At 43.7% G+C, this 27,394-nt stretch overlaps 1 protein-coding gene across 4 annotated transcripts in view; it reads right to left on the bottom strand.

The window, feature by feature from the left end:
• Adam9 (ADAM metallopeptidase domain 9) overlaps positions 1-27,394 on the bottom strand; it is a 79,099-nt gene that overhangs the window by 5,781 nt on the left and 45,924 nt on the right. For 2 of the 4 annotated variants that reach the window (XM_063275249.1, NM_001014772.2), the window contains 7 exons: positions 24,480-24,585; positions 21,378-21,561; positions 18,406-18,486; positions 17,904-18,009; positions 15,526-15,658; positions 12,835-13,009; positions 8,844-8,911 (listed from right to left, as the gene is read on the bottom strand). In XM_063275249.1, coding sequence (XP_063131319.1) covers positions 8,844-8,911; positions 12,835-13,009; positions 15,526-15,658; positions 17,904-18,009; positions 18,406-18,486; positions 21,378-21,561; positions 24,480-24,585 — 853 coding nt within the window. Of the gene's footprint in view, positions 1-8,843; positions 8,912-11,382; positions 13,010-15,525; positions 15,659-17,903; positions 18,010-18,405; positions 18,487-21,377; positions 21,562-24,479; positions 24,586-27,394 lie in introns of those variants that run through there. The other 2 variants (XM_039094403.2, XM_063275248.1) reach the window with 2 other exon arrangements.

Genomic DNA, 27,394 nt, shown 5'->3' with positions numbered 1-27,394 from the left:
TACTGCAAAGACAGAAACAGTTAATGGAAGTAGCCTAGCATGATGGACCAACTAGATCCACTCATTCATTGCTAGAACCCACAGTTATTACACAGAAACACTCCAGTGCCAGGTAGAGGCTGCTTACTACAAACTGTTGATGGGAGGCCCAAGAGGCCTTCAAAGCAATGTAAGTTACTGCCATTGCTCTTGGTCGCCCACCAGAACAAAATGATAAAACCATACTGGTGAAGGCAACACACACCGAAGTTACAGAACACAGATAAACTAGCTAGACCAGAACTGGGACCTTCGCTCCTGCTAGGTACCTTCTGCATTGCTGGAGTGTTTTGCGGACTCCTGGTGGAGAAAAGCAATCAACAGTCTTTCCCACCCAGAGACCCTGCAATAGCACAGCATAAACCTGCTGGGCGAGAGGTGCCTACTGAATCAACAGTGTCCCATAGGGGTAACCAGCTGCTTTCTAAACAGACAGAACTCACGTTTCCCACTCCAAACCTGGTCAGACTTTGTCTAAGAGTCGGAGACCCTAGTGGGAAAACTACTGCTTCTGCTGTGTTAAATGGTCACACCGCCTGACTGCCCACCAAAGAGTTCTACCTATACCCAAATGCTGCTCTCTGCCTTGGTCAGAAAAACTTCCCTTCAGTGAGTACTGGAGAAAGCCGACACTCCACCCAGTTGGCCGGAGTGCTGAGATTATGTGACTACTGCGTACCCTGAACGGGACAGCTATGGAAGTCTGAGAACTGGAGGCTATAAAATCTTGTCTCCTGGAGGTGATGTGGCTCTTCCACACCAGAACTTGCTGACCTGAAGGTTACCCAGAAAAGAGCTGCCCAGGAATAAGCCCTAGACCTAGGCCCCCTACATATATAGCAGATAAGCAGCTTGGTCTTCATGCGGGCCCTAACAACTGGAGCAGGACTTGTCCCTACGCCTGTTGCCTGCCTGTGGATCCGGTGCCCCTAAATGCACTGCCTTGTCTGGCTTCAAAAGAGAAAGGGAAGGTGGAATGGGGGGAAGATTTGCGTGGGGGGAAGACTGCACTGATTTGGGTTGCAAAGAAAATAAATAATTTTTTTAGAAAGAATAAGCCCATCCTATCGGCGTCCTATCATGTATGTGGGAGTAATTCACGGTATCTAACCCCGCCCTCAGGAGCAATAGGAGCTACAAGTTCCTGGGGGCAGACTGATCCTGTTCCTCAGCTGTTAAATACTTTCCATTTTACTACTGTCTTACTTCACTATATTTCTCTTTTTTTTTAATTTAAAAAACTACGGGTAGATTTTGGGTGGGACTGGAGAGAAGGCTCGGCAGTTAAGAACAACTGCTGCTCTTTCAGGAGACCTAGTTTCTGCTCCCAGTATCCGGATGGTGGCTCACAGCCATCTGTAAGTCCAGGTCCAGGGGATCTGACATCCCTTCCGGCCTCTGTGAGTACTAACACACACGGTGCACATGCATGCATGTGGGCAAACACCACACAAAAAACACGATAAATGTAAGTGTTTTTAAATTATGGGCATCAAATCAGTACTTAACATGATGCGAGCTCTGTGTTTACACAGAAGACTGAAACTCGTATCCCTCATATAGTACCCAACCTGACATTTAAACAAGCCATTGTATCTGCACCCACCCATCTCAATACTGAGACTCTAACCTGTGGTCACCCTGACCTACCTCTGCATGGACCTTGGTACCCCTCCCGCCCACACCACAGTAGAGCGAGCACTGTCTGGGAAATACCTCTGCTCACACAGTTCTCTCTTTATGCTCAGTAGGATTCCAAGGCGCTCGTCCCAGAGAGTAAGTTATACCTGCAGAACCTACAGAACACTACCCCATGACTGGGACGTAGAGAACTCTGGAGTGGGAGAGTCAGATACATTTCCTATGACAAAGTGCAGGACCACAGTTCATGTGTCCTTTAAATTTTGCATTTGGGCTATTAGCTTCAGTTCTGATGTTTTTAAATTCTAGAATCTACATTTTAAAAAAAAAGTTTCTAGTCCTGTACTGAAATTGTCAATTGGGACCATTAACATGATCAGAATTATTCTAAGACCAATGTCTGATGATTGTTAAAAACAACAACAAAAAAAAAAAAAACCCTCTGATTCTCTTTTTACGATGTATGATTTAGTTTTAGTCATAATTTCTATATTCCAACCTGGCTCTTCTGTGTAGAAATCAATTAGGTAGAGGACAACTCTGGTCCTGGGTCTCCAAAAAAAGCCTGGGAAGTTTGTCTCGGGACTTCCCCTGGCTAGAACTATACTTAAGCCTCATCTGCCCTCTGAGCTCCTTGAAAGTTCTCAACCCCCTAGTTCTTCACTTGAAATCAGGACAAGTAGGTTCATCAGTAACAGAAAAGTCTTCCCCACAGCCAGTCATCTGTAAACGTCCTTCTGCTTTTGGCTCTGGCTGCATGGCCCCGCCTCCTCCTCAGTTTTTCCTATCTAAGCACATACATCCTACTACTGAGCTTCTCTACTAGTCTCTGGGAAAGCAGGCACAACCCACCCATTTTTCTACACTCAGTATTTTAAAGGCCCTTGATTCTGAATTATCTACACACCAAAAGCTACATAAGGTAACAGTTTAACTCAGATTTCTTCAGGATTTCTCTCTGGCATTGTACAAACATAACAATATTCATATAAAAGGTCTTTAAGGTCTTCCTGGTTGCTGCCGCTGCAGAGAGCCCCTGGGCAGCACCCCACGAGCGAACCTGAGCCTCGGGACCACAGGTAAGACCAAATTTTCTGCTGCAAGAAAGCTGCCTGGTGAACTCAAGACACAGGCCCACAGGAACAGCTGAAGACCTGTAGAGAGGAAAAACTACACGCCCGAAAGCAGAACACTCTGTCCCCATAACTGACTGAAAGAGAGGAAAACAGGTCTACAGCACTCCTGACACACAGGCTTATAGGACAGTCTAGCCACTGTCAGAAATAGCAGAACAAAGTAACACTAGAGATAATCTGATGGTGAGAGGCAAGCGCAGGAACCCAAGCAACAGAAACCAAGACTACATGCCATCATCGGAGCCCAATTCTCCCACCAAAACAAACATGGAATATCCAAACACACCAGAAAAGCAAGATCTAGTTTCAAAATCATATTTGATCATGATGCTGGAGGACTTCAAGAAAGACATGAACACACTTAGGGAAGCACAGGACAACATTAATAAACAAGTAAAAGCCTACAGAGAGGAATCGCAAAAATCCCTGAAAGAATTCCAGGAAAACACAATCAAACAGTTGAAGGAGTTAAAAATGGAAATAGAAGCAATCAAGAAAGAACACATGGAAACAACCCTGGATATAGAAAACCAAAAGAAGAGACAAGGAGCTGTAGATACAAGCTTCACCAACAGAATACAAGAGATGGAAGAGAGAATCTCAGGAGCAGAAGATTCCATAGAAATCATTGACTCAACTGTCAAAGATAATGTAAAGCGGAAAAAGCTACTGGTCCAAAACATACAGGAAATCCAGGACTCAATGAGAAGATCAAACCTAAGGATAATAGGTATAGAAGAGAGTGAAGACTACCAGCTCAAAGGACCAGTAAATATCTTCAACAAAATCATAGAAGAAAACTTCCCTAACCTAAAAAAAGAGATACCCATAGACATACAAGAAGCCTACAGAACTCCAAATAGATTGGACCAGAAAAGAAACACCTCCCGTCACATAATTGTCAAAACACCAAACGCACAAAATAAAGAAAGAATATTAAAAGCAGTAAGGGAAAAAGGTCAAGTAACATATAAAGGGAGACCTATCAGAATCACACCAGACTTCTCGCCAGAAACTATGAAGGCCAGAAGATCCTGGACTGATGTTATACAGACCCTAAGAGAACATAAATGCCAGCCCAGGTTACTGTATCCAGCAAAACTCTCAATTAACATTGATGGAGAAACCAAGATATTCCATGACAAAACCAAATTTACACAATATCTTTCTACAAATCCAGCACTACAAAGGATAATAAAGGGTAAAGCCCAACATAAGGAGGCAAGCTATACCCTAGAAGAAGCAAGAAACTAATCGTCTTGGCAACAAAACAAAGAGAATGAAAGCACACAAACATAACCTCACATCCAAATATGAATATAACGGGAAGCAATAATCACTATTCCTTAATATCTCTCAATATCAATGGCCTCAACTCCCCAATAAAAAGACATAGATTAACAAACTGGATACGCAACGAGGACCCTGCATTCTGCTGCCTACAGGAAACACACCTCACAGACAAAGACAGACACTACCTCAGAGTGAAAGGCTGGAAAACAACTTTCCAAGCAAATGGTCAGAAGAAGCAAGCTGGAGTAGCCATTCTAATATCAAATAAAATCAATTTCCAACTAAAAGTCATCAAAAAAGATAAGGAAGGACACTTCATATTCATCAAAGGAAAAATCCACCAAGATGAACTCTCAATCCTAAATATCTATGCCCCAAATACAAGGGCACCTACATACGTAAAAGAAACCTTACTAAAGCTCAAAACACACATTGCACCTCACACAATAATAGTGGGAGATTTCAACACCCCACTCTCATCAATGGACAGATCATGGAAACAGAAATTAAACAGTGATGTCGACAGACTAAGAGAAGTCATGAGCCAAACGGACTTAACGGATATTTATAGAACATTCTATCCTAAAGCAAAAGGATATACCTTCTTCTCAGCTCCTCATGGTACTTTCTCCAAAATTGACCATATAATTGGTCAAAAAACGGGCCTCAACAGGTACAGAAAGATAGAAATAATCCCATGCGTGCTATCGGACCACCACGGCCTAAAACTGGTCTTCAATAACAATAAGGGAAGAATGCCCACATATACGTGGAAATTGAACAATGCTCTACTCAATGATAACCTGGTCAAGGAAGAAATAAAGAAAGAAATTAAAAACTTTTTAGAATTTAATGAAAATGAAGATACAACATACTCAAACTTATGGGACACAATGAAAGCTGTGCTAAGAGGAAAACTCATAGCGCTGAGTGCCTGCAGAAAGAAACAGGAAAGAGCATATGTCAGCAGCTTGACAGCACACCTAAAAGCTCTAGAACAAAAAGAAGCAAATACACCCAGGAGGAGTAGAAGGCAGGAAATAATCAAACTCAGAGCTGAAATCAACCAAGTAGAAACAAAAAGGACCATAGAAAGAATCAACAGAACCAAAAGTTGGTTCTTTGAGAAAATCAACAAGATAGATAAACCCTTAGCCAGACTAACGAGAGGACACAGAGAGTGTGTCCAAATTAACAAAATCAGAAATGAAAAGGGAGACATAACTACAGATTCGGAGGAAATTCAAAAAATCATCAGATCTTACTATAAAAACCTATATTCAACAAAATTTGAAAATCTTCAGGAAATGGACAATTTCCTAGACAGATACCAGGTATCGAGGTTAAATCAGGAACAGATAAACCAGTTAAACAACCCCATAACTCCTAAGGAAATAGAAGCAGTCATTAAAGGTCTCCCAACCAAAAAGAGCCCAGGTCCAGACGGGTTTAGTGCAGAATTCTATCAAACCTTCATAGAAGACTTCATACCAATATTATCCAAACTATTCCACAAAATTGAAACAGATGGAGCCCTACCGAATTCCTTCTACGAAGCCACAATTACTCTTATACCTAAACCATACAAAGACACAACAAAGAAAGAGAACTTCAGACCAATTTCCCTTATGAATATTGACGCAAAAATACTCAATAAAATTCTGGCAAACCGAATTCAAGAGCACATCAAAACAATCATCCACCATGATCAAGTAGGCTTCATCCCAGGCATGCAGGGATGGTTTAATATACGGAAAACCATCAACGTGATCCATCATATAAACAAACTGAAAGAACAGAACCACATGATCATTTCATTAGATGCTGAGAAAGCATTTGACAAAATTCAACACCCCTTCATGATAAAAGTCCTGGAAAGAATAGGAATTCAAGGCCCATACCTAAACATAGTAAAAGCCATATACAGCAAACCAGTTGCTAACATTAAACTAAATGGAGAGAAACTTGAAGCAATCCCACTAAAATCAGGTACTAGACAAGGCTGCCCACTCTCTCCCTACTTATTCAATATAGTTCTTGAAGTTCTAGCCAGAGCAATCAGACAACAAAAGGAGATCAAAGGGATACAGATCGGAAAAGAAGAGGTCAAAATATCACTATTTGCAGATGATATGATAGTATATTTAAGTGATCCCAAAAGTTCCACCAGAGAACTACTAAAGCTGATAAACAACTTCAGCAAAGTGGCTGGGTATAAAATTAACTCAAATAAATCAGTTGCCTTCCTCTATACAAAAGAGAAACAAGCCGAGAAAGAAATTAGGGAAACGACACCCTTCATAATAGACCCAAATAATATAAAGTACCTCGGTGTGACTTTAACCAAGCAAGTAAAAGATCTGTACAATAAGAACTTCAAGACACTGAGGAAAGAAATTGAAGAAGACCTCAGAAGATGGAAAGATCTCCCATGCTCATGGATTGGCAGGATTAATATAGTAAAAATGGCCATTTTACCAAAAGCAATCTACAGATTCAATGCAATCCCCATCAAAATACCAATCCAATTCTTCAAAGAGTTAGACAGAACAATTTGCAAATTCATCTGGAATAACAAAAAACCCAGGATAGCTAAAGCTATCCTCAACAATAAAAGAACTTCAGGGGGAATCACTATCCCTGAACTCAAGCAGTATTACAGAGCAATAGTGATAAAAACTGCATGGTATTGGTACAGAGACAGACAGATAGACCAATGGAATAGAATTGAAGACCCAGAAATGAACCCACACACCTATGGTCACTTGATTTTTGACAAAGGAGCCAAAACCATCCAATGGAAAAAAGATAGCATTTTCAGCAAATGGTGCTGGTTCAACTGGAGGGCAACATGTAGAAGAATGCAGATCGATCCATGCTTATCACCCTGTACAAAGCTTAAGTCCAAGTGGATCAAGGACCTCCACATCAAACCAGACACACTCAAACTAATAGAAGAAAAACTAGGGAAGCATCTGGAACACATGGGCACTGGAAAAAATTTCCTGAACAAAACACCAATGGCTTATGCTCTAAGATCAAGAATCGACAAATGGGATCTCATAAAACTGCAAAGCTTCTGTAAGGCAAAGGACACTGTGCTTAGGACAAAACGGCAACCAACAGATTGGGAAAAGATCTTTACCAATCCTACAACAGATAGAGGCCTTATATCCAAAATATACAAAGAACTCAAGAAGTTAGACCGCAGGGAAACAAATAACCCTATTAAAAAATGGGGTTCAGAGCTAAACAAAGAATTCACAGCTGAGGAATGCCGAATGGCTGAGAAACACCTAAAGAAATGTTCAACATCTTTAGTCATAAGGGAAATGCAAATCAAAACAACCCTGAGATTTCACCTCACACCAGTGCGACTGGCTAAGATCAAAAACTCAGGTGACAGCAGATGCTGGCGAGGATGTGGAGAAAGAGGAACACTCCTCCATTGTTGGTGGGATTGCAGACTGGTAAAACCATTCTGGAAATCAGTCTGGAGGTTCCTCAGAAAATTGGACATTGAACTGCCTGAGGATCCAGCTATACCTCTCTTGGGCATATACCCAAAAGATGCCTCAACATATAAAAGAGACACGTGCTCCACTATGTTCATCGCAGCCTTATTTATAATAGCCAGAAAATGGAAAGAACCCAGATGCCCTTCAACAGAGGAATGGATACAGAAAATGTGGTACATCTACACAATGGAATATTACTCAGCTATCAAAAACAACGAGTTTATGAAATTCGTAGGCAAATGGTTGGAACTGGAAAATATCATCCTGAGTGAGCTAACCCAATCACAGAAAGACATACATGGTATGCACTCATTGATAAGTGGCTATTAGCCCAAATGCTTGAATTACCCTAGATCCCTAGAACAAACGAAACTCAAGACGGATGATCAAAATGTGAATGCTTCACTCCTTCTTTAAATGAGGAAAAAGAATACCCTTGGCAGGGAAGGGAGAGGCAAAGATTAAAACAGAGACTGAAGGAACACCCATTCAGAGCCTGCCCCACATGTGGCCCATACATATACAGCCTCCCAATTAGACAAGATGGATGAAGCAAAGAAGTGCAGACCGACAGGAGCCGGATGTAGATCGCTCCTGAGAGACACAGCCAGAATACAGCAAATATAGAGGCGAATGCCAGCAGCAAACCACTGAACTGAGAGTAGGTCCCCTATTGAAGGAATCAGAGAAAGAACTGGAAGAGCTTGAAGGGGCTCGAGACCCCAAAAGTACAACAATGCCAAGCAACCAGAGCTTCCAGGGACTAAGCCACTACCTAAAGACTATACATGGACTGACCCTGGACTCTGACCCCATAGGTAGCAATGAATATCCTAGTAAGAGCACCAGTGGAAGGGGAAGCCCTGGGTCCTGCTAAGACTGAACCCCCAGTGAACTAGTCTATGGGGGGAGGGCGGCAATGGGGGGAGGGTTGGGAGGGGAACACCCATAAGGAAGGGGAGGGGGGAGGGGGATGTTTGCCCGGAAACCGGGAAAGGGAATAACACTCGAAATGTATATAAGAAATACTCAAGTTAATAAAAAAAAAAAAAAAAAATTCTTTAAAAGCTTTCCTTACAAATTCTGTTCTATCCAAACTTGTTCCCAGTTAAATTACCTAAATACCTTGCCCTAAGTCAACACTAAGTGGGAATTGTAAGGCATTGACTCTTGACTTCTAACACGGTCCAGTCATCTAAACCCACTTCCTGCCAACCTTGATGGAAACTGTGGTGGCTGCTTGATGGCATAGGTTGGTACTGGGAATCTGTTTCCATGCACGGGCTGAAAAGAAAAGAAAACACAGTTATTGCTACAGTATGTTTACAAATCTGTATTAGGTACAAATCTATTTTCTGTATAATTAGTATATTTATGAGGCTACTGACAGTGCTGATGTTCTAACCTATTTTGGTTAAAAAGGCCAAGAGTGCGACTCAGAGGCAGAGTGCTTTTCTAGCACGTATAAAGCTCCAAGCTTGATCTCCTGGACAACAAATGAAAAAAATATTTTCCTGTTTAACTCATCTTTACTACTAAATGTTATACTTCTTTATTTTAAGGCTATATTTTTAAATTCAATAATCCTAAGGTATAATAATATTGAATTAAATTAACTAAATAACAGCAATGCATTTTAAATAAAATACGCTGACATTTTATTAGGAAGCCTATGAAGTAACTAATGAGTATCATGAAACCTGGTAACCTATTACCCTTAATATTAGAATTCATGATACTCTTCCTTGATGAGGGAACCAAAATACAGCAAATATTAATCAATCTGCAGTAGGGAGTCGCAAAACAAGTTCAGTGTCTTATTTTCACATCTGTAAATTGTGCAGGCAGAAAAATCAGTAAGGAGACACGAGACATGAACTAGAGACCTAACAGGCAGCGTCCATGCTCCAGAGGCAAATGCTCGTTGCTCTACAGCGTCCTGGGCACTCTCCAGAGGCAGCATTTGTGCAGCCATGAAGCAAGTGTCAGAAAATGTGAGTGCAGACATCATATCAGGTATCCCAACCACAATGGTATGACAAGAATAAATATGAGAGGGATTTAAGAAAACTCCAAAATACACACAAATTAAACAGTATGTTTCTGAACAATCATTGGGTCAAGAAATGAAAAGAAATACAGAAGTACCTCTTGAGACAAAAACATAAACAAAAAGGTAACAACACTTGAAAGATCCATCTGAGGGGAATCTGAAGATAGTTCATAGAAAACGTATAGCAATAAATGCCTTTATCAGGAGGAGGATATGCCATTTCCAAAGGAGAAAGACTATCAAATAACAACCTAATGTAACAGTTTAAAACCTGGGAAAATAAGGATAAACTAACCATAAAAGTTTGTAAGAGGGAAATTATATAATAAAGCTAACAGAAGGAAAGGAAGAATAAAGATAGAGGGAAATAAATGAAATAGAAACATCTGTCAAGGGGTTAGGGATTTAGCTCAGTGGTAGAGCGCTTGCCTAGCAAGCGCAAGGCCCTAGGTTCGGTCCCCAGCTCCAAAAAAAAAAAAAAAAAAGAAAGAAAGAAAGAAAAAGAAAAAAAGAAAAAAAAAGAAACATCTGTCAAAATAAGAACTGAGGTTCTGAAAAGATAAACAAGATCAAAATACTATTATCCAGATGTGACGGTTAATACTGGCTTTCAGCTTGACAGGACCTGGAGTTCCCTGAGAGACGAGCCTCCAGCTTGCCTGCTGAGGGTTATCATGATTACTGGAGCTGGAAGACCCAGTGTGATGGAGGGTGGTACAGTCCTTGGGCTTGAGTTGCGGGCTACTTAAGAGGAGTGCTCACATTGCTCTCTTCTGACTGGGTGGAACCAGCTCTCTCGAGATCCAACTGCCTTTGCTTTCCTAACACATCAGTCTGTACCCTGGATCTGTGAGCCAAAAGAAACTATCCCTTCGCATTGTCAGGGTATTTTATCATAGCAAAAGGAGAAGCAACTAACGCTCAAATACAGGACAAATTCGGAACTGCAGGAATATAAGTGATCTTAAGCTGCTGCTATGAATAGTAACAGGGCAACAAGCTGAAAAACCCGGAGAAAGTAATATGGTTGTAGAAACATACAACCTGTCATGAGCAATTGGTGGGGAGAAACAGATTGGTGGGTTAAATGGGTGATTCACAAGCAAGGAGATTGGGATCACCAAGAACTCACACAGTGAAATGTTCATAGAACCAAGGCAACCTACAGTCAGTACAATCCCTGTCAAAACTCCAGTGACATGGGTTAAGTAACCCCACACACCTGAGGTCAACTGTGTGTGTGGTGTATGTGATGTGTATATGTATGTGTATGTATGCCATAGTACATATGTGAGAGTCAGAGGCATCTTTGGGTACGGGGCCTTGCCTTTCCCTGTCTGGAAACCAAGCGTCTGTTGTTCCCATTGGGTGCACCAGGCTGGCTGGTGCAAATGACTGCTTCCGCCCCCATCCAGTCTCACCTTGGGGGCACAGAGGTTACAGGCCTGTGCTTTCATGCCCAGTGTTACATGTTGGCATTCAGACTCAGGGCCCAAAACCTTTCGAGGCACACACTAGACTTACTGAATCATTGCTCAGGCTGGGTCAATGGGTTTTGGTTGGGCTTTACATTTTAAATCTTTCCCTCTATGCATGTTTTGCCTGCATGTATGTAAGCACACCCTGTGTATGCAGGTGCCCACGGAGCCAGAGTGTATTGGATGTCCTGGAATGGAGATTGAGGATGGTTCTGCCAAGAGGGTGCTGGGAACTGAGCCCAGGACTTCTGAACAAGCAGTTGGTGCTCTTAACATCTGCACTGTCCATCCAGGCCCTGGGGCTATTGATTTTTTTTTTTTTTTTTTTTTAGCAAAAGTGTTAAGAAAACACACTGCAGATACAACAACCTTTTCAGTACATGAGTTATAAAGCAAAGTGTCCCAGTGCAGTGAATATATTAAAATGGCCTACTGTACCCTTCAGATAGCTACAAAGGAGGCCCGCTGGCATAGGTGTGTAATCTCAGATACTCAAGGGGCTGGAGTAGGAGGACCATAAGTTCAAGACCAGTCTGGGAAACTTGATGAAAACCCTGTTTCAAAGAGTGAGTGAGATGGCTCAGTGCCATCTCCAGCCTCCACAAATATCTTCTTAAACAGCTATCATTTCTTTTCAAATTTTTTTATTTATTTTACTTTATATGCATGACCGTTTTGCCTGTATGCATCTGTGTATTCACATGTGGTTAACACATCCCCTGGAACTGAGGTTATAGATGTTTGTAAGCCACCATGTAAGGACCTGGGTCTTCTAAAAGAGAAGTCATCTCTCCAGGCCCCAACATTGCCAAGTATCATTTCTTTGTGGAAGAAACATGAAAATTCTTTCCTTTTGAGCTTCTTTTTTTCTTGCCTATTTGGTTGGCCAAGATACAATTGAATGTCTATAGATGCACGCACGAAGAGAGCATCCTGACTTAACGTGAAGCCCACAGGCCCCTGCCCAGCTGGAAGCGCTTGCTATTGAGATGTTCTATGTAAATTACCAACAGTGCAAGCCAATGACGTACAAGCATGGCAACCTCTGGGATAAGGGACAAAGTAGTGAAAAGTACAGCAGATTTGTGTGTAAATACCGGAATGGTCTTAAAAGTCCAAAAGAAGGTAAGATTTGTATTACATATTGCTTATCAGTGAGCCCACACGTTTTCCTACCACCCTATCATACACAGGCAGAAGTGTGCTGAAACGATGAGGCTCACCCATGAGCTCAGCACCCAATCTTTGCTAGCACGGCCTAGGGACACCAGCTACTGAAACCACACAGGACTGGCAGGAAGAAAAAGAGCAGAACCTGGTGCTCACTCCCCAGCTTTAGGCAAAATGTCCCGAGTGCCTCCATACCTTTTCTCACATCCGCTGACCAGGCCTCGGCTGGTCCCTTCAATCTGAGGACCACCTTCAATATTCCCCAACATATAGTTATCTAGGTTTAAACTATGCAACCATTTTTGAATCTTTCTTTTTTGTATTTGGAACTGAAGGTCAAACCTACAATTGTAAGCACAATAGGGATGGGTGTCACCACGAGACACCCTCCTAGCTCCCGTTTGTGTCTTTAAATGTACAACACTTGAACACAATAGCAGACAATTTTTTATGAAACGTATGGCATCTCTAGATGGGGTGACTGGAGAAACATGATGAGGACTCACTGGTGGTCTGGAGACACTCGGGCCCCCTGGTGGTCTGGAGACATTTGGGCCCCCTGGTGGTCTGGAGACATTTGGGCCCCCTGGTGGTCTGGAGACACTTGGACCCCCTGGTGGTCTGGAGACACTGGGGTCCCCTGGCGGTCTAGAGGCATTTGCTTGATTTCTGCCATCTGACCTGAAAGACATGGTCACTTTTAGTTAATTCACGATAAAACATTTGTACAGGATACATTATATACTCTTTCAATTTTCCTTAATGCAAAATAAAAAAGTCGATGATGGTGACAACCAGAGAGGTAGCCGAGGTCTCTGTAATTTTAATAGTGTTCACACAAATCTTGCCCTTGTGGGAATAGAGGATTCCTAATCCCATATCAGTATTCAATAACCTGAAAATTCTAAGAAACTATGAAATTCAAATAACTAGGTCAGTAATCTCTAACTCAGATTTTCTTAAAAATCACAGAAAATTAAAAGCAAGTTCTCAGAATACATGAACGTTCGGGCACTCTAAAACTCAAGATGTGCAGTGGCTAGAGTGACACCAGCTGAGCAGTTTACCCACTGAGGAACCAGCGAGTCTGCCAGGCAGGGAGGAGAGGCAGACTGCTCTCACTGTATGAAGAAAGCCACAGACGCAGACTCAGAAGTCTGCAGGGACTGGCCAATTAGAACTCTGATGGCCATCGAGGAAGAGAAAGTAGGGAAGGAGGAGGAGGAAGAAGAGGAGGGAAGAGGAGGAGAAGAGGGGAGAGACAGAGAAGGGAGAAGAGGGGGGAGAGGCAGAGAAGGGAGAAGAGGGGGGAGAGGGAGAGAAGGGAGAAGAGGGGGGAGAGGGAGAGAAGGGAGAAGAGGGGGGAGAGGCAGAGAAGGGAGAAGAGGGGGGAGAGGGAGAGGAAGAGAAGGGAGAAGAAGAGGAAGAGGAAGAGAAGGGAGAAGAGGGGGGAGAGGCAGAGAAGGGAGAAGAGGGGGGAGAGGCAGAGGAGGGAGAAGAGGGGGGAGAGGGAGAGAAGGGAGAAGAGGGGGGAGAGGGAGAGAAGGGAGAAGAGGGGGGAGAGGGAGAGAAGGGAGAAGAGGGGGGAGAGGCAGAGAAGGGAGAAGAGGGGGGAGAGGCAGAGAAGGGAGAAGAGGGGGGAGAGGCAGAGAAGGGAGAAGAGGGGGGAGAGGCAGAGAAGGGAGAAGAGGGGGGAGGCAGAGAAGGGAGAAGAGGGGGGAGAGGGAGAGAAGGGAGAAGAGGGGGGAGAGGCAGAGAAGGGAGAAGAGGGGGGAGAGGGAGAGGAAGAGAAGGGAGAAGAGGGGGGAGAGGAAGAGGAAGAGAAGGGAGAAGAGGGGGGAGAGGAAGAGAAGGGAGAAGAGGGGGAGAGGGAGAGGAAGAGAAGGGAGAAGAGGGGGAGAGGGAGAGGAAGAGAAGGGAGAAGAGGGGGGAGAGGAAGAGGAAGAGAAGGGAGAAGAGGAGGAAGAGGAAGAGAAGGGGAAGGGAGAAGAGGAGGAAGAGGAGGAAGAGGAGAAGGGAGAGGAAGAGGAGTGTAGAATACTTCTGACTCTGAGGCTTACATCAGCACACTTGAAAGTGTAACACAGTGAGGGACAAGCAGGGTCCTAAAGTCTGCATGGACATCTAGAATCATTATTATTACAGCTATAAGAGAACCCATGCTTGACTGGGCTTTGCTGACATTTCTTCATTTACTAAATTAATTACTAAATTAAATTTAAGTACTAAATAACTGAAAACTTTAGTTTCTATGTAGCTAAAAACCACATAGTAGGTAATATTATTCTCATTTTATATGAAATAAACCCAGATTCAGCATTATGTCAATTTCAGTCTATATTTTTTACCAAACTACAACAAAGAACTTGAACTTTGGTCGAGTTATAATGTCCTCTATAATAAACCCTGATTCAGTATGCTAAAATTGAGTTTTGACATGGATTTCTCTGAAAACTCAACATACTGACTGAAAAGTATCAGGTATCTGAATTATATAAACCTTATCCCATCAAAAGTTATTTCTTAAAATCTGGTTTCAAAACTGAGAGTTCAAACTTCCTATGCAGGAATGGATAGGGAAGGAAGACATGGAAATTCCCAACACATGTCTTCCCTATATCCCATGTTTTAAATTCTAGTTAGAAAACCTAAGTCAAATGCCAAGCCCTCAATCCCACTTGCATCTATCAGAAACCAGTGTAAGGCAAAATGAGCCCTAAGGGTCACTGCTTACAGCACAGACTCCTCACAGCCCTTCCCCTGCCTGGTCTAAGAGCTAAGCCACCAGTCCTTCTTTACACGTGTGTGTGTGTGTGTGTGTGTGTGTGTGTGCATGTGTGTGTGCATGTGTGTGTGTGCGTGTGTGTGTGCGCGCGTGTGTGTGTGCGTGTGTGTGTGTGTGTGTGTGTGTGTGTGTGTGTGTGAGAGAGAGAGAGAGAGAGATAAGGCCTCAGTAGGTAGTCCAATAGGTAGTCCAGACAAGCCCTGAACTTAAAATCCTCCTGCCTCAGCCTTCCAAGTGCTTTACACAAGCCTATGCCATCATGGCTGGCTCCCCACTACATGTTTATCATAGTAAAAGAACACTAAGATTCACAGAACCCTTTTTTTAAGATTGCCACCTTCTATGCTAGATCATTAACAATTAATTTAATTATCTAAGACCCATTAAAAAAGAAAGGGCTAAGCACTCATACATTTGTGATCTCTTCTTCCTGAAGGTTTTCCTCAGTTCATCTCTCTTGATGAAGAGGAAAAAGGCAGCCGCAACCAGGGGGATGATTAGGAAGAAGAAGACCAGAAGTCCATCCCTCAGGGCCGTGCTCTTTGCTAGAAAGACAGAATTGACAGTGATGGACAGTTACGTTAGCATCAAACCCTCTCTCTCCACACAGAGCACACCAGGTGATCGTACATGGTTCGCATCAGCATCTTTCTTATTTAATCTGCTGGGGTTTCTGCATGCGAATATAGAAAGGACAAAATACATCTCTTGGTCATCCTTTGTCACATTAAGAGGCCACATCCTACCAACAGACGCTACTGGCACATGAATTTGTCCTCCTGATCCTGTCCTTCCTCTCTCTCAATACAGCTTATAAATAAACAGCGAGGGTTCTCCTATGTGCTGCTACTTGTTCAACATCTCAGGACTGAAGAAATGCTACAATGTGTAACCAGCCACTGTGACTACAGAATGGTTTCCCCAAGAGATTTGTTCTACGTCAAGGAAACACATTCATCCTTTAGTACATGTTATAAAGCTGTCCTCCACAGTGATGGTTAAAGTTTGGTACACTCCCAAACAACCACATAAAAATTCCCCACAGCCTAACCTGCTAGGCCGGAACTCTGGCTCTCCTCCTGACATGGAGGGTAATAAAAATGGTATCAGATGTGATTTCAAATTAACTGTCATTCTATCAGTTGAACGGTTTTCCATGTTTATACTGAATATCTGGTTTGCTTCTTTTCCATTGTTCTGACCTCACTGTATATCAGAGATTTAGCCCCATCGCACAGCTGAGAACTACCAGACGTCTAAAGGCAGTGGGACAGTGATGGCCATCACGCTGGGACAGTGGTGGCCGTCACACTGCTCCACCCACTACAATGGGAAAGAAAGCCTCAAGCATCACTCGGCAAAGCTAGTGTTACCCTTATTCAGAATTCAATAAAGATGCAGCAAAAAAAGAAAACAAGTGAGGTGGGGGAGGATTATAGATGAATATCCTTCATAAAAACAGACACAAAATCCTCAATAAAATTAAATCTAAAAACATGCTTTAAAAATTGTGCACCATGATTAATTAAGATGGTTTCATTCCAGGATATAAGGATGGCTCAGTATATAAGGATGGCTCAGATATCAATAAAATATCAGCACATGAACAGAAAACCATGGAATCATCTCAAGGTGCAGAGAAAGCCTAAGGAAAACTCAACATCCTGTCATGAAAACCCACTAGATAAACTGTGTGTGGAAAAATCATATGTCATCACAAGTGATAGATTGACCATAGCCAGTATTATATTAAAGTATTAGATTACTATAATACATTATATTGGATTATAGTGTATGTATTGTATACAATACATTATATTTTATTATAATACTCTATAACACAGTACTATATTATATTACTTTACTTCCCTGTGATCACATGACCTCTCATGCAGGTGTATGAGCTGATACAACGTCCTTTTGCTGAGAATGTGATGTTTACAGTGGCATGCTACCTGACAATGAGTCAGAACATGGTCACCTACTTCCCTGGAGAAACGAACCACAGTGACTGTCCACACTGATCGTGAGTAACAAAGAACCACAGCATGTGTCGCAGACAGACAGCGTGAGACTGCTACAGTCGCCGTGGAAAGATGCGGCAGACTCTGACAATACTAAACCCGTGAGCCAGTTACTCCACCCAGGGCTCGCCGGGGAGGAGACAGTCCATCTTCTCACCAGGAACCTGGACTGTAGCGGGGAATGAAAACGAGGTGTTTTTAAAAAGCAACCCCAGTGCCGGGGCTGTGTAGCAGTCCTAGGAGAACAGAGAGAAGGAGCAGACTCACTGAGAGAGGGCAGGTAAGGAAGAACACATGTACAAGAAAAACAGAGGAGACTGCAGTGTGACTCAGAGATGATGAAGGATTACTTCTTGCTTGAGGCACAGTGAGCTGCCCTGGAAACTGAGTTGTGGGAATTCCTGCGGGACACGTTAAGTCACGCAGAGGCCTTGGGCATCATCCTAATAGCTGTGGGTAGACACTCAGCTGAGCGCAGGACATATAGCAAGAGCTCAAGAAGAGACCAGAGACCGACAGTGTTATCTGCACACACACGGCAGGAAACAGGGTGCTTCCAAGCTATAGACCAGGCTCATTGGTAAGGACAGGCAGAAACCTGAAAGAAACAGAGCAAAACAAAACCCCAGAAATGTCTGCAAGCCATGCAGGAGGCACAGCGAGCAGCTTCAGTGCACCGCTCCGTGGCAAGGGAATAAAGTAATAAGGATGCCAGCTTACAACCAGGGCAGCGCCAAGGCCCACAAACGCCCTCCAGTGTACTTGCCATTGTACGTCGGCCCACTGTCCACACTCCCTCCATATCCTTTGGTGTCACAGTGTGGGGGAGCCCAGCCATCTTCACAGTGACAATTCTTATTGCTGTTACATACCTTTAAAACAAGCAAATTACCACTTGTTAGCTGTGAGTATGCTCTGAACCAACTCCAGAATGGAAGCTAAAAAGTTCACACAAAACCACGAGTCTCCCGAGAGTATGTGTGTGTGTGGGGGGGGGGGGGGAGGAAGGGGTTGTGTCTCTGGGTCTGTCTGTCTGTCTGTCTGTCTCTGTCTCTCTTCCCTGGCTAGACTGTACTGTAACTCACTCTGTGGACATGCACCACTATATCCATCAATTAAGTCTGGGGAGGGGAGTGTAAATGAAATGTCTGCCAACAGGAACCAATTCTCCCAACATCTACCCAGAAACTTAGGAACTCTCACCAACCTCCCCTGGACTATCGGCTCCACACTACCACTAAGAACAAACTAAAGGGAAGGCTGCTTACCCCATGGCCGTGACATTTTCCCTGAATGTCACAGTCATAATTCAGGACAGAAGCATTTACACACTGAAAATTCCTACAAATCTGGAAAAATAAGCAAAGAATTAAGTGACATACAGAAAAACTGGAACATTAAAAAGATCAGCAAACAGGACCAAGATCAATGTCATGACCGTTTCACTGAGGGATTATTGTTTTTACTTTATCACATTCTGATTTGGTGTGTGGAGTATGTGGGTAGATATATGTGTATGCATGTGTACATGTGTCTACATACATGCCAACATACACGCAGGCACATGCACACATGTGAGTGTGTGTACATACATGCCACAATGTGTGTGTATAAGTCAAAGCAGACTTTTGAGCGCTGGTTCTGTCCTAGGGATGGAATCCCGGGCATGGGCACTGGGAGTAGACATCTTTACCCACTGGGTCATCCTGCCCCTGGGACCTATTGTTGGGGAATTTTTCAAATTTTCAAGGCATGGTTAATTCCAACCTTATATTCTTTTAATGAAGGGAATGAGTGACACTAACTAAATAAAGTATAATTCATGATTAAAAAGACAAAGATTATATGAAGGCAAAAAAGAAAGATTAAATTATAACCCTTTGATATGAGTATATAAATAAAGACCTTAGGAAAATATTCAGAGAATCTTTTTTTTTCAAATCAAAAGAAACCGCATGCTGGTTATGACAGTGCACATCCATAGTCCTAGCATTTGGGAAACTGAGGCAGGACGTCATAAGTCTGAGGCCAGAACAGGCTCTACAGACAGACCATGTCTCCAGAGAGACCTGCCCATCTGTCACTGCTCCTCTCTCCACGACAGTCAGGAAATGGAAACAGCCTAGAAGTCTACAAACTGATAACTGAATAATGAAAGTAACACACGTTTACATAGTGGAACCTTATTCAGTTGTTAAGAAAAATGAAGTTATGAAGTTTGCAGGTAAACAGATGGGGGCAGAAGCAATCACCCTGGGGTAGGTAACCAAGACCCAGACAAAGATCATGTCATCTCTCATGTGGATTCTGGCTTTGACTCTTTAGACAGGTGTATTTAATGTAGAATACCCATAAATACCAGGAAATCGGTGAGAAGATATGGTAGGGTGGGTTGTGTCTCAAGGGAAGGGAACTAGAATGGCGTGATCCGATGTGGGAAGAGGGAACAAGGGATCAGGAAGGACTAATAGGATGTGGGATGGGGAGGCAGGATAAAGAGTACAGTGAGGGATCACTAACTCCAAAGACTGGCTGAAAAAAGTCATGAGCCACTTAGACGGATATATATAGAGAGAGTTTAAATAGTTACTCTGTAAAGGGCAACAGCGACTCTACTAAACACCACAGGCCAACAAGAATGGGGTTCTGTTTAGCTGTAAAGAGAAAGGAAATAAGTGGAAGAATGGATGGAACTGGAAAACACTCTTTGCATGTGACACTGACCCTAAGACAAATGCCATCTGTACTGCTATGTACATCAGACCATCAAAGTTTTAGATTTGTCTGGGAAGGAAAGGAACCATAGCAAGAAGGGAAGATGCCTTAAGGCGGGGAGGGTAGAATACCTGTGATGTGAAACTAAAGAAAGGAAAACAGGTGGGCAAGGCTAGACAGGGATGGAGGTGGGCAAGGCTCGGACAGGGGCAGGGGGTATGCCTTGGGCATCCATTTTTGTTTTGCACAATATTTTTGATTAATAAAATGTAATACTTTTATATACACAAAATTCCAATAAAGAAAAAACTTAGAAAAGTAACATCTAGCTGTTGGAGGTGCACTTGAAACAAAATGCCAGGGAAGAGTTTGATTTTATAGTTTTAACCTATTACGCAATTTACCCATGAACTACAGAAGCAACAATATCAAGTAAAGGAAAATTTGGCATAAAAACATTAAAGTAGAACAAAGGTGCACTTAAATTAATAAAAGATGTCGGGGCTGGGGATTTAGCTCAGTGGTAGAGCGCTTACCTAGGAAGCGCAAGGCCCTGGGTTCGGTCCCCAGCTCCGAAAAAAAGAACTAAAATATAATTTCCAAGAAACTGATACAAATGTAGCATTCCTGGTGCAAAAGAGATTTCTGTGAGAAGCAAAAATAGGAGACAGTACTAAGGACTGAACTTTTTCTGTCTCTAAGGCTTTAATGCATTAAAAATTTGAAAGGCCAGAGTGTATAGTTATGAAATACTACATGCTACAAGGTTATATTCCTTGCAAACACATTCAGATTATCATCTGAAGTGTCACATACTCAGCTCATTAACCACGGCTGCTGCATTTCAAACACTTGAAGAGGTATGCGCAAATTTTCAAACAGAAATATTCCCTCCCCCCCAACTCACACACTCACTCTCTCTCTCTCTCTCTCTCTCTCTCTCTCTCTCTCTCTCTCTCTCACACACACACACACACACACACACACACACACACACACACACACTGCCATTTCTTTTGCTGACTCTTGACAAAAGAGTGTGTGTTTAAAACTGGATAGCCAGCACCTTTTTCTGTCACAGCAATCACTCTAGAGGGAAAATGCCCCTGATCATGCATGCATGTGGAAGCATGGTTGGATGCCATGGCCCGCCAAACCGTGGCTAGACAAGCACCATGATATTACTGACCCAGAGGCTCCAACAAATACACAAATTCCAGGAACTCCAGCTCCCAAGAATTGCAGAAGTCACCTCAGTTTCCAGTAAGAGTATCTGGGTAACAGATTCTAGCCCGTTCATAGGCAAAGAAACATATGCAGCGCATTCCAAAATGGAAGACACCAGAGAATCCCAGTGAAGAAACACAGGTGGGACAATTACTGATAGCTATCAAGTTTCTTCCCAGTGGCTTTGGATTTTCTAAAATTGCTTCCATAAATACACTTTTCCCCCAGGAAGAGGCCAGCCACCAACTTAGTGTAATGATTTTTACCGTTGTTTGTAAGTAGAAAATATTTAGGTTACCTTCCCAGCATCACATTTTGTGCCTTCATTCACCATCCCTGGGTCTGGGACATCGGAACCAAGCTGGAAATCCACACCCCAACATTTGGTGCCTCGGCTGGGTGTCTGAATGATAGCTGGCACGATTCCGAACACCGGCATCTCCTGCACGTTCTCACACTGAAGCTTTCCACACAACGCGTTCCTACCGGGCAAGACAAACAATGTAAATACAAAACGGATCCAGACAGGACGTTCTCTGTAGGCATGAAGGCTGTATCTTGGCTGGAGGGAATCCCAAGGGACAGATGAAGCATATCTCCTTAAATGCAGCAGGGAGAGGAGAGGGAGCTGTGGCTATCAGCAGTCACCAGGTGGGGTGGCAAACAAAGCAAAGGGGTTTCCCTCCCCGCTGCCTGCCCGTGGCTCAGGGTAGTCTAATGAATCAAGTTGTTAACAAATTCGGAGTTATATAAGTAGGACTGCACAGGAAATATGACATAAATGCCAAGTAAATAAACAAATACCAAGTAAATAAACAAGTCTTAAAGGAATACATCCCATGTGCTGAAAGAGCAAGCATGCAGCTTATGTTTGTGAATGTCCACATATACACGTGTGCAAGCATACACACGTGTGCAAGCACACACAGAAAGGAAAAGTGAAGACTGAACCTCTGGATGAGAGGACAGCAAGAACGAATGCTACAAATGACAAGCATCACAGCCCGCCAACTAGCACACCACCGTCAGCATACTCGGTCTCACTGCAACACTGAGCAATGCCTCAGCTCTCACAGGGGAGGGAAGGGGGTGAAGGAGAGGTACTTGGTCCAGAGTCAAAGCCCTAAAGTGGCTGAACCAGGATTCAAACTCACAGACTAACTTTGAATTCGCACTCAATCCTTCAGCTAGCTTTGCAGGACTGCCAGTGTCCTCAGTAAGCTCCTTGGGAATGTTAAGCAAGACATACTTTGAACATCTTCATCAAGGTAGTCAGGAAGCTATGAAACTAAACAGGGCTAAAAACAAGGATGTGTGTCAGGCTGGATGGAGTATGCCTATGTGTCAGTAATCTGAGCAAGCCTAGGCCATAAGCAAGACCACAAAACCAAAGCCAGACAGGAGCAGTTCAGTCCACCAACCTGCCCCAAGCTCCCTTCCATCTCCCACACCACGTGAACTCACGTTCAGCCTACTAACACGCTCCTGACCCATCTGTGCTTGCACTCATGCGTCCAACACATACTGGTCACCGTGGTCCAGGGGTTACACTAACCACGAGGGAGAAATATGTGACCAAGCCTCATCTGTACGGAGGTGATAAGCAAGTGATAGGAAGTGACACTGTGGTAAACACTACGGAAGAATATTCCAGAAGGATGAAAACCTGATAACAACAAGGGGAGGACAGTCATTAAGAAGACTTAATCCTAAAGTGATCAGAGCCCAGTAACTGACAATACGTTAACAATGTTTACATACAGCACTAAAGAGGAAACAGACTGACAACCCTTCAGGGAGTCTTTGCCTCTCTCAGTGAAGAAGCAAGGACATTACACAGCCCCAATGCCATGGAGACATTTGATTACAACACTTAACCAGCAGCAAATACAGCTATGACATGCAACAACTGCAGATGACACTCGGTGAGGCAAAGCAGCCTCGCAGACAAGCCAGTGCCAGGTCATGAAGGGCAACAGCGGCTAGGCACACAGACTATGTCCTTTCTAAACCACCTTAGAATTTATCTGTTACGTGTGCATATGTGCTGTTGAACACGTACATACGGTGCATATACTGCGTATGTACAAATGTGGAAGCTGAAGGTCAACACTTGATCTTCTCAATTCTCTGTCCTCCCCGCCCCCCTTTCTTCTTGAGAAAGGGTTTCTTGCTAAATCTGGACTCGCTGATTGACCACACTGGAAGGCCGATGAGCCCTAGGGTCTGTATCTGTGTCCCCAGCTCTGGGACTGTTGATATACACTGCTGTGCCTGCTGTTTATATATGTGCTGGAGATAAAACCTCAGGTATGCACAGGAAGGACTTTAAAGACAGAGCATCTCCCATTCCCAAGTTTTCTTGGTAAAATTAAACAAGAAAGCAGTTTTGGAAATTAAACAATTAACTTTTAGTAACTCATGAGTCAATAGAGAAATCATAGCCTCCCAGAGATGGCTAATGAGAGGAGAAGGGGGTGTGAGGAAGCAGAACATTAGAAAATGGCATTGTGTGGTCTTATTGAATAAGACCAGACCCCAGAGGCTCAGATGCTCAAAACCCACCCCTAGTAACACTTTCTCCAGCAAGGCCACACCTATTAATCCTTCTAATCCTTTCAAACAGTGGCCTTCCTTGGTGACTAGCATTTGAGCATCTGAGCCCACTGAGTAACGCAGCAGTGTGGGTACATGCATAGTGCAAACACAAACCAGGGGACAATGGGATTGATTATGTGTTCTCACTTATTATAGTACATTGGTTTATTATTAACCACTTTACCTATTTTATATGTGTTTATGTGTTTATAAGCATGTATTCCCTGTACACACATCTTTATACAAGTAGGTTAGAGGACAGCTTGCTAGAATCAGGAGATCAAACTCAGGTTGTCAGGCTTGGTTATAAGTACTTTAACCTGTAAGCCATCCCACCAGCCTACAAAATAAAAAAATAAGAGTTTTACTTCCTCCTTTTAAATTCATGTAAGGCTGACAAAGAAATGAGAGGCAGGTGCTCTGGATGTGACTGAGTCAGAGACTGTTTCACTGAAGAAAGAGTGTATGAAGAAACGAGGGTGTGTTCACTCAGGAACCTTCTGCAGATCATGGATAAACAAAAAAAGGTTCTAATCCACTAGATCCACAATGTACATGCGAGGAGATGAATCGCTTCCCCAGACTTGTTCCCAGCACATCCCTCGGAGGCCTGCTGTGCGTGCTACATGTGAGACGGAAAGCACTTGAAGCAGGAGAAAGGCTGAAGTCACAGGAGCCAGTACAGAGGACTTCAGAGACCCCAGCTCCCTTGCTTAGGACCTTCCACACCCTTGTCATAGTAGCACACACAGGAGACTTCAGGGGCCCTGGCTCCCTCGCTCAGGCCATTGGCCCCACTTACCCTGTGGCACACGTTTTGTAATTACTGCCGGAGACACCACAGTTGCCAAATCTGTCACCTTTAGAATTCACTTCAATGAAGCAATCTCTTGGGGCAGCCTTAGCTTCTGCAATATTCAACATTTAAGAGAAAAAAGTGATGGTAACTTTAGTCAGGAACAGAAGTATTCCATACGATCCCTCACACACCTTAGGAACTACCTGCACATTCTAAATGTTCCACACTCCACACACAGCAGAGACATGTAAACTCAGATTGCACATAAAGTCCAGATCTAAGCACTCAGATTCTCTACCACATACCATTGCATGGCTATCACTATTACGACCCACCACAGTCGGACAGTTAGCGGGTTGACCTGATTGCACTGAGAAAGACACAGATTATAAAGCCTACCTGAGAGTGTCTGAGGTGTGCCCAGGGATCCAATCTTCTAGATGCATTCACAATATGACAGGATTATTAACAGGAAATAGGGAAATGAAAGGGACAGAATCTAGTTGGAGGACAGGTCACTGGGAGGTGGGGAAGGGGTTAACGTGCCCTGAAAGCTGTATCTTGCCTCAGCCCTCTCCTGAGCCCTTTTCTTCCTGTCTAGCTGATGTGAGGTAGAAAAACCTCTCTACCACAGAACCATCGCTATGGTGGTCCCCATGTGTTCACGGGGCCAGCAAACATGAACTGAACCTCTCCAAAACCAGAAGCCAATGTGTATCTCCTTTTGACTCTTCTCCCGGGGAACTGTCACAGCCATGCAACAGTAGCTCTCTCATGCATTAAGTCACAGCTCACACTCACAGGCATTCACTGTCCACTCTCACACACCCAGCACTCTCTCCAGTTACAGCAGAGACCACCACATGGCTTTATTTTACATGGATGCATACATTAGATAAATGGAGTGAGACCTACACCGTGTGACAAAGGATTAGCCCACTCGCGTTTTCTTACATTATGGTATCACTTACTTTCATTTTCCCTCCCCAAGTGCACTCTGTTTCCAAGTCAAATCATCAGTCCTTCCTCCCTCCTGAATCAGATTCCCTTACCTAGCCCACATGACTGATGTGAGGTTAAGTTAGCTTTAAAGAAGGTGGGTGTGGGTGAAAGGAGGCAGGGCAGCAGGAGGGAAGCAGTGAGCACGAGGAGAGATGTCGACAATTCTGGCCAGGAAAAACGCCAGTGTTCCCCCCCAAGTCAGAGGAACAGGGAAAGTTACAGATTTCCTGGACGATATACGGGAAGGGACTGAGTCAAATGTGTTTGCTGCTCCTGCTGACTCAAATATAAAGGAGAGAAGGGTGGGAAGGCAGGGTTCTAGGAAGGCTTTTTATAGAAATCCTCAAGTGTCAATCATCAGCCACTGCAATCTGAGAAATGTGCTGAAGACAGGACTGTCACACAGCCGATTCCAAAACGTAAGGGTGTAGGGGACAGAACCCACGAGCACCATGACAACCAAAATGTAGGCAGCTGAGGCACCACAGTCCGCGTCCAGTGTTCCAAGCCCTTGCCTAGCATCTATGAGCACTCTGGGAGTCCTACCAAGAACTGACACAGGAAGAGAGAAACAAAGCATTTCACAGACGGTTCTGAGCACCGTGGAAGCATCACCGAAAAGTGAACAGCTGCAAGGTCTTTCTAGAACATCCCTGTAGTACATTTTGTGGTTCGTTTTGCTTGGAAGGAGAAATGGATGAGTTCAGGATTATGATCAGTTGAGGTGCTTAGGCCAAAACAATCAACAAAAAGGAAAACCCATTCTGGGAACTGCACGCAGCCTCTTTTCCCAGCCACCTCTGTCGTCACCGAAACCCACTGGGTCTCTGATATGGCACTCTTTCCTGAGCACCAGCCAGTATCTGGGCACCAGGGTAGCTACGCTATTCTCTTTCCCTCACAGAAGGGACAGCACTTTGTGCCCAGGCACATATACACCACTTCTTCAAGCACTGCTGCCTGAGGCCTGTACACACTAGGCAGGTGCTCAACCACTGAGCGATCTCCTAACACTTGTTTACTGTTTGAGACAAGGTTTCACAAAGTTGCACAGGCTGGCTCTCTGTAGCCTAGTCAGGCCTTAAACTGGCAATCCTCCTGTCTCCGCTCCACAGTGGCTGGGATTACAGGCCTATCTGTATCACTGAGCACAGTGTTTATTTTCACTAGAATGGCTTGTTAGAGTGGTGGATGTGCAGAGAATACCAGTTACAATGCCAGTCGCAGGCGCTAATTGGATGGACTGGAGCATCGTTTCTTCAAAAAGCCGTATACTCTCCAAGTTAGGTCTAACAAATGACAACCTCAACTCAGTGTGCAGATCTTAAGGGGTGCGAATGGGAGTGGTAACACTCAGCGATATGACTCACTAGCAAAAACAGGCTTCCTAGACCTATGACTTCATGCTCTAATAGCTTAGAGGTCTGAGTGTCCAGAGAAGAAATTCCTCCACTAGATGCCACAATAGTGACTCCACTGCACTGGGACAAGCACTACATGCTCAGTTGTGCTGGGCTCTTTGTGCTCTGAACTAACAGAGAAAGGCTTTGGCAAGCGGCTGATCACAGATCCATAACCCTACATGGAATCAAGAGGAGCAGGCCTGGAATACTGGAGTTTTCTAAGTATTTACCTCATCCTATTAACAACCAAATCCAGCAAAGCTATGCATGGCCCAGGTCCTTCAGGAATGAACGTTTGGGTCACCCCACCAGGCTGGGAGCTATAACTATCTAAGGAACTCACTGATGGCAAAGAGAATACAGAACGGGCAGTGTAACAACGTAATGTGGACTAGAAGCAGCTGAAGTGTGAGATATGACCACAGAGCAGTTACAAACTGAGGTCTACAACTACTGTCGATATCTTACTTCATTATGACTACACCTGTGACGAAATGTGCGCATCTTCTTCCC

The sequence above is a fragment of the Rattus norvegicus genome, chromosome 16, assembly GCF_036323735.1.
Source record: "Rattus norvegicus strain BN/NHsdMcwi chromosome 16, GRCr8, whole genome shotgun sequence".
Lineage (NCBI taxonomy): Eukaryota > Metazoa > Chordata > Mammalia > Rodentia > Muridae > Rattus > Rattus norvegicus.
This window is presented reverse-complemented; position numbering and strand designations above follow the sequence as displayed.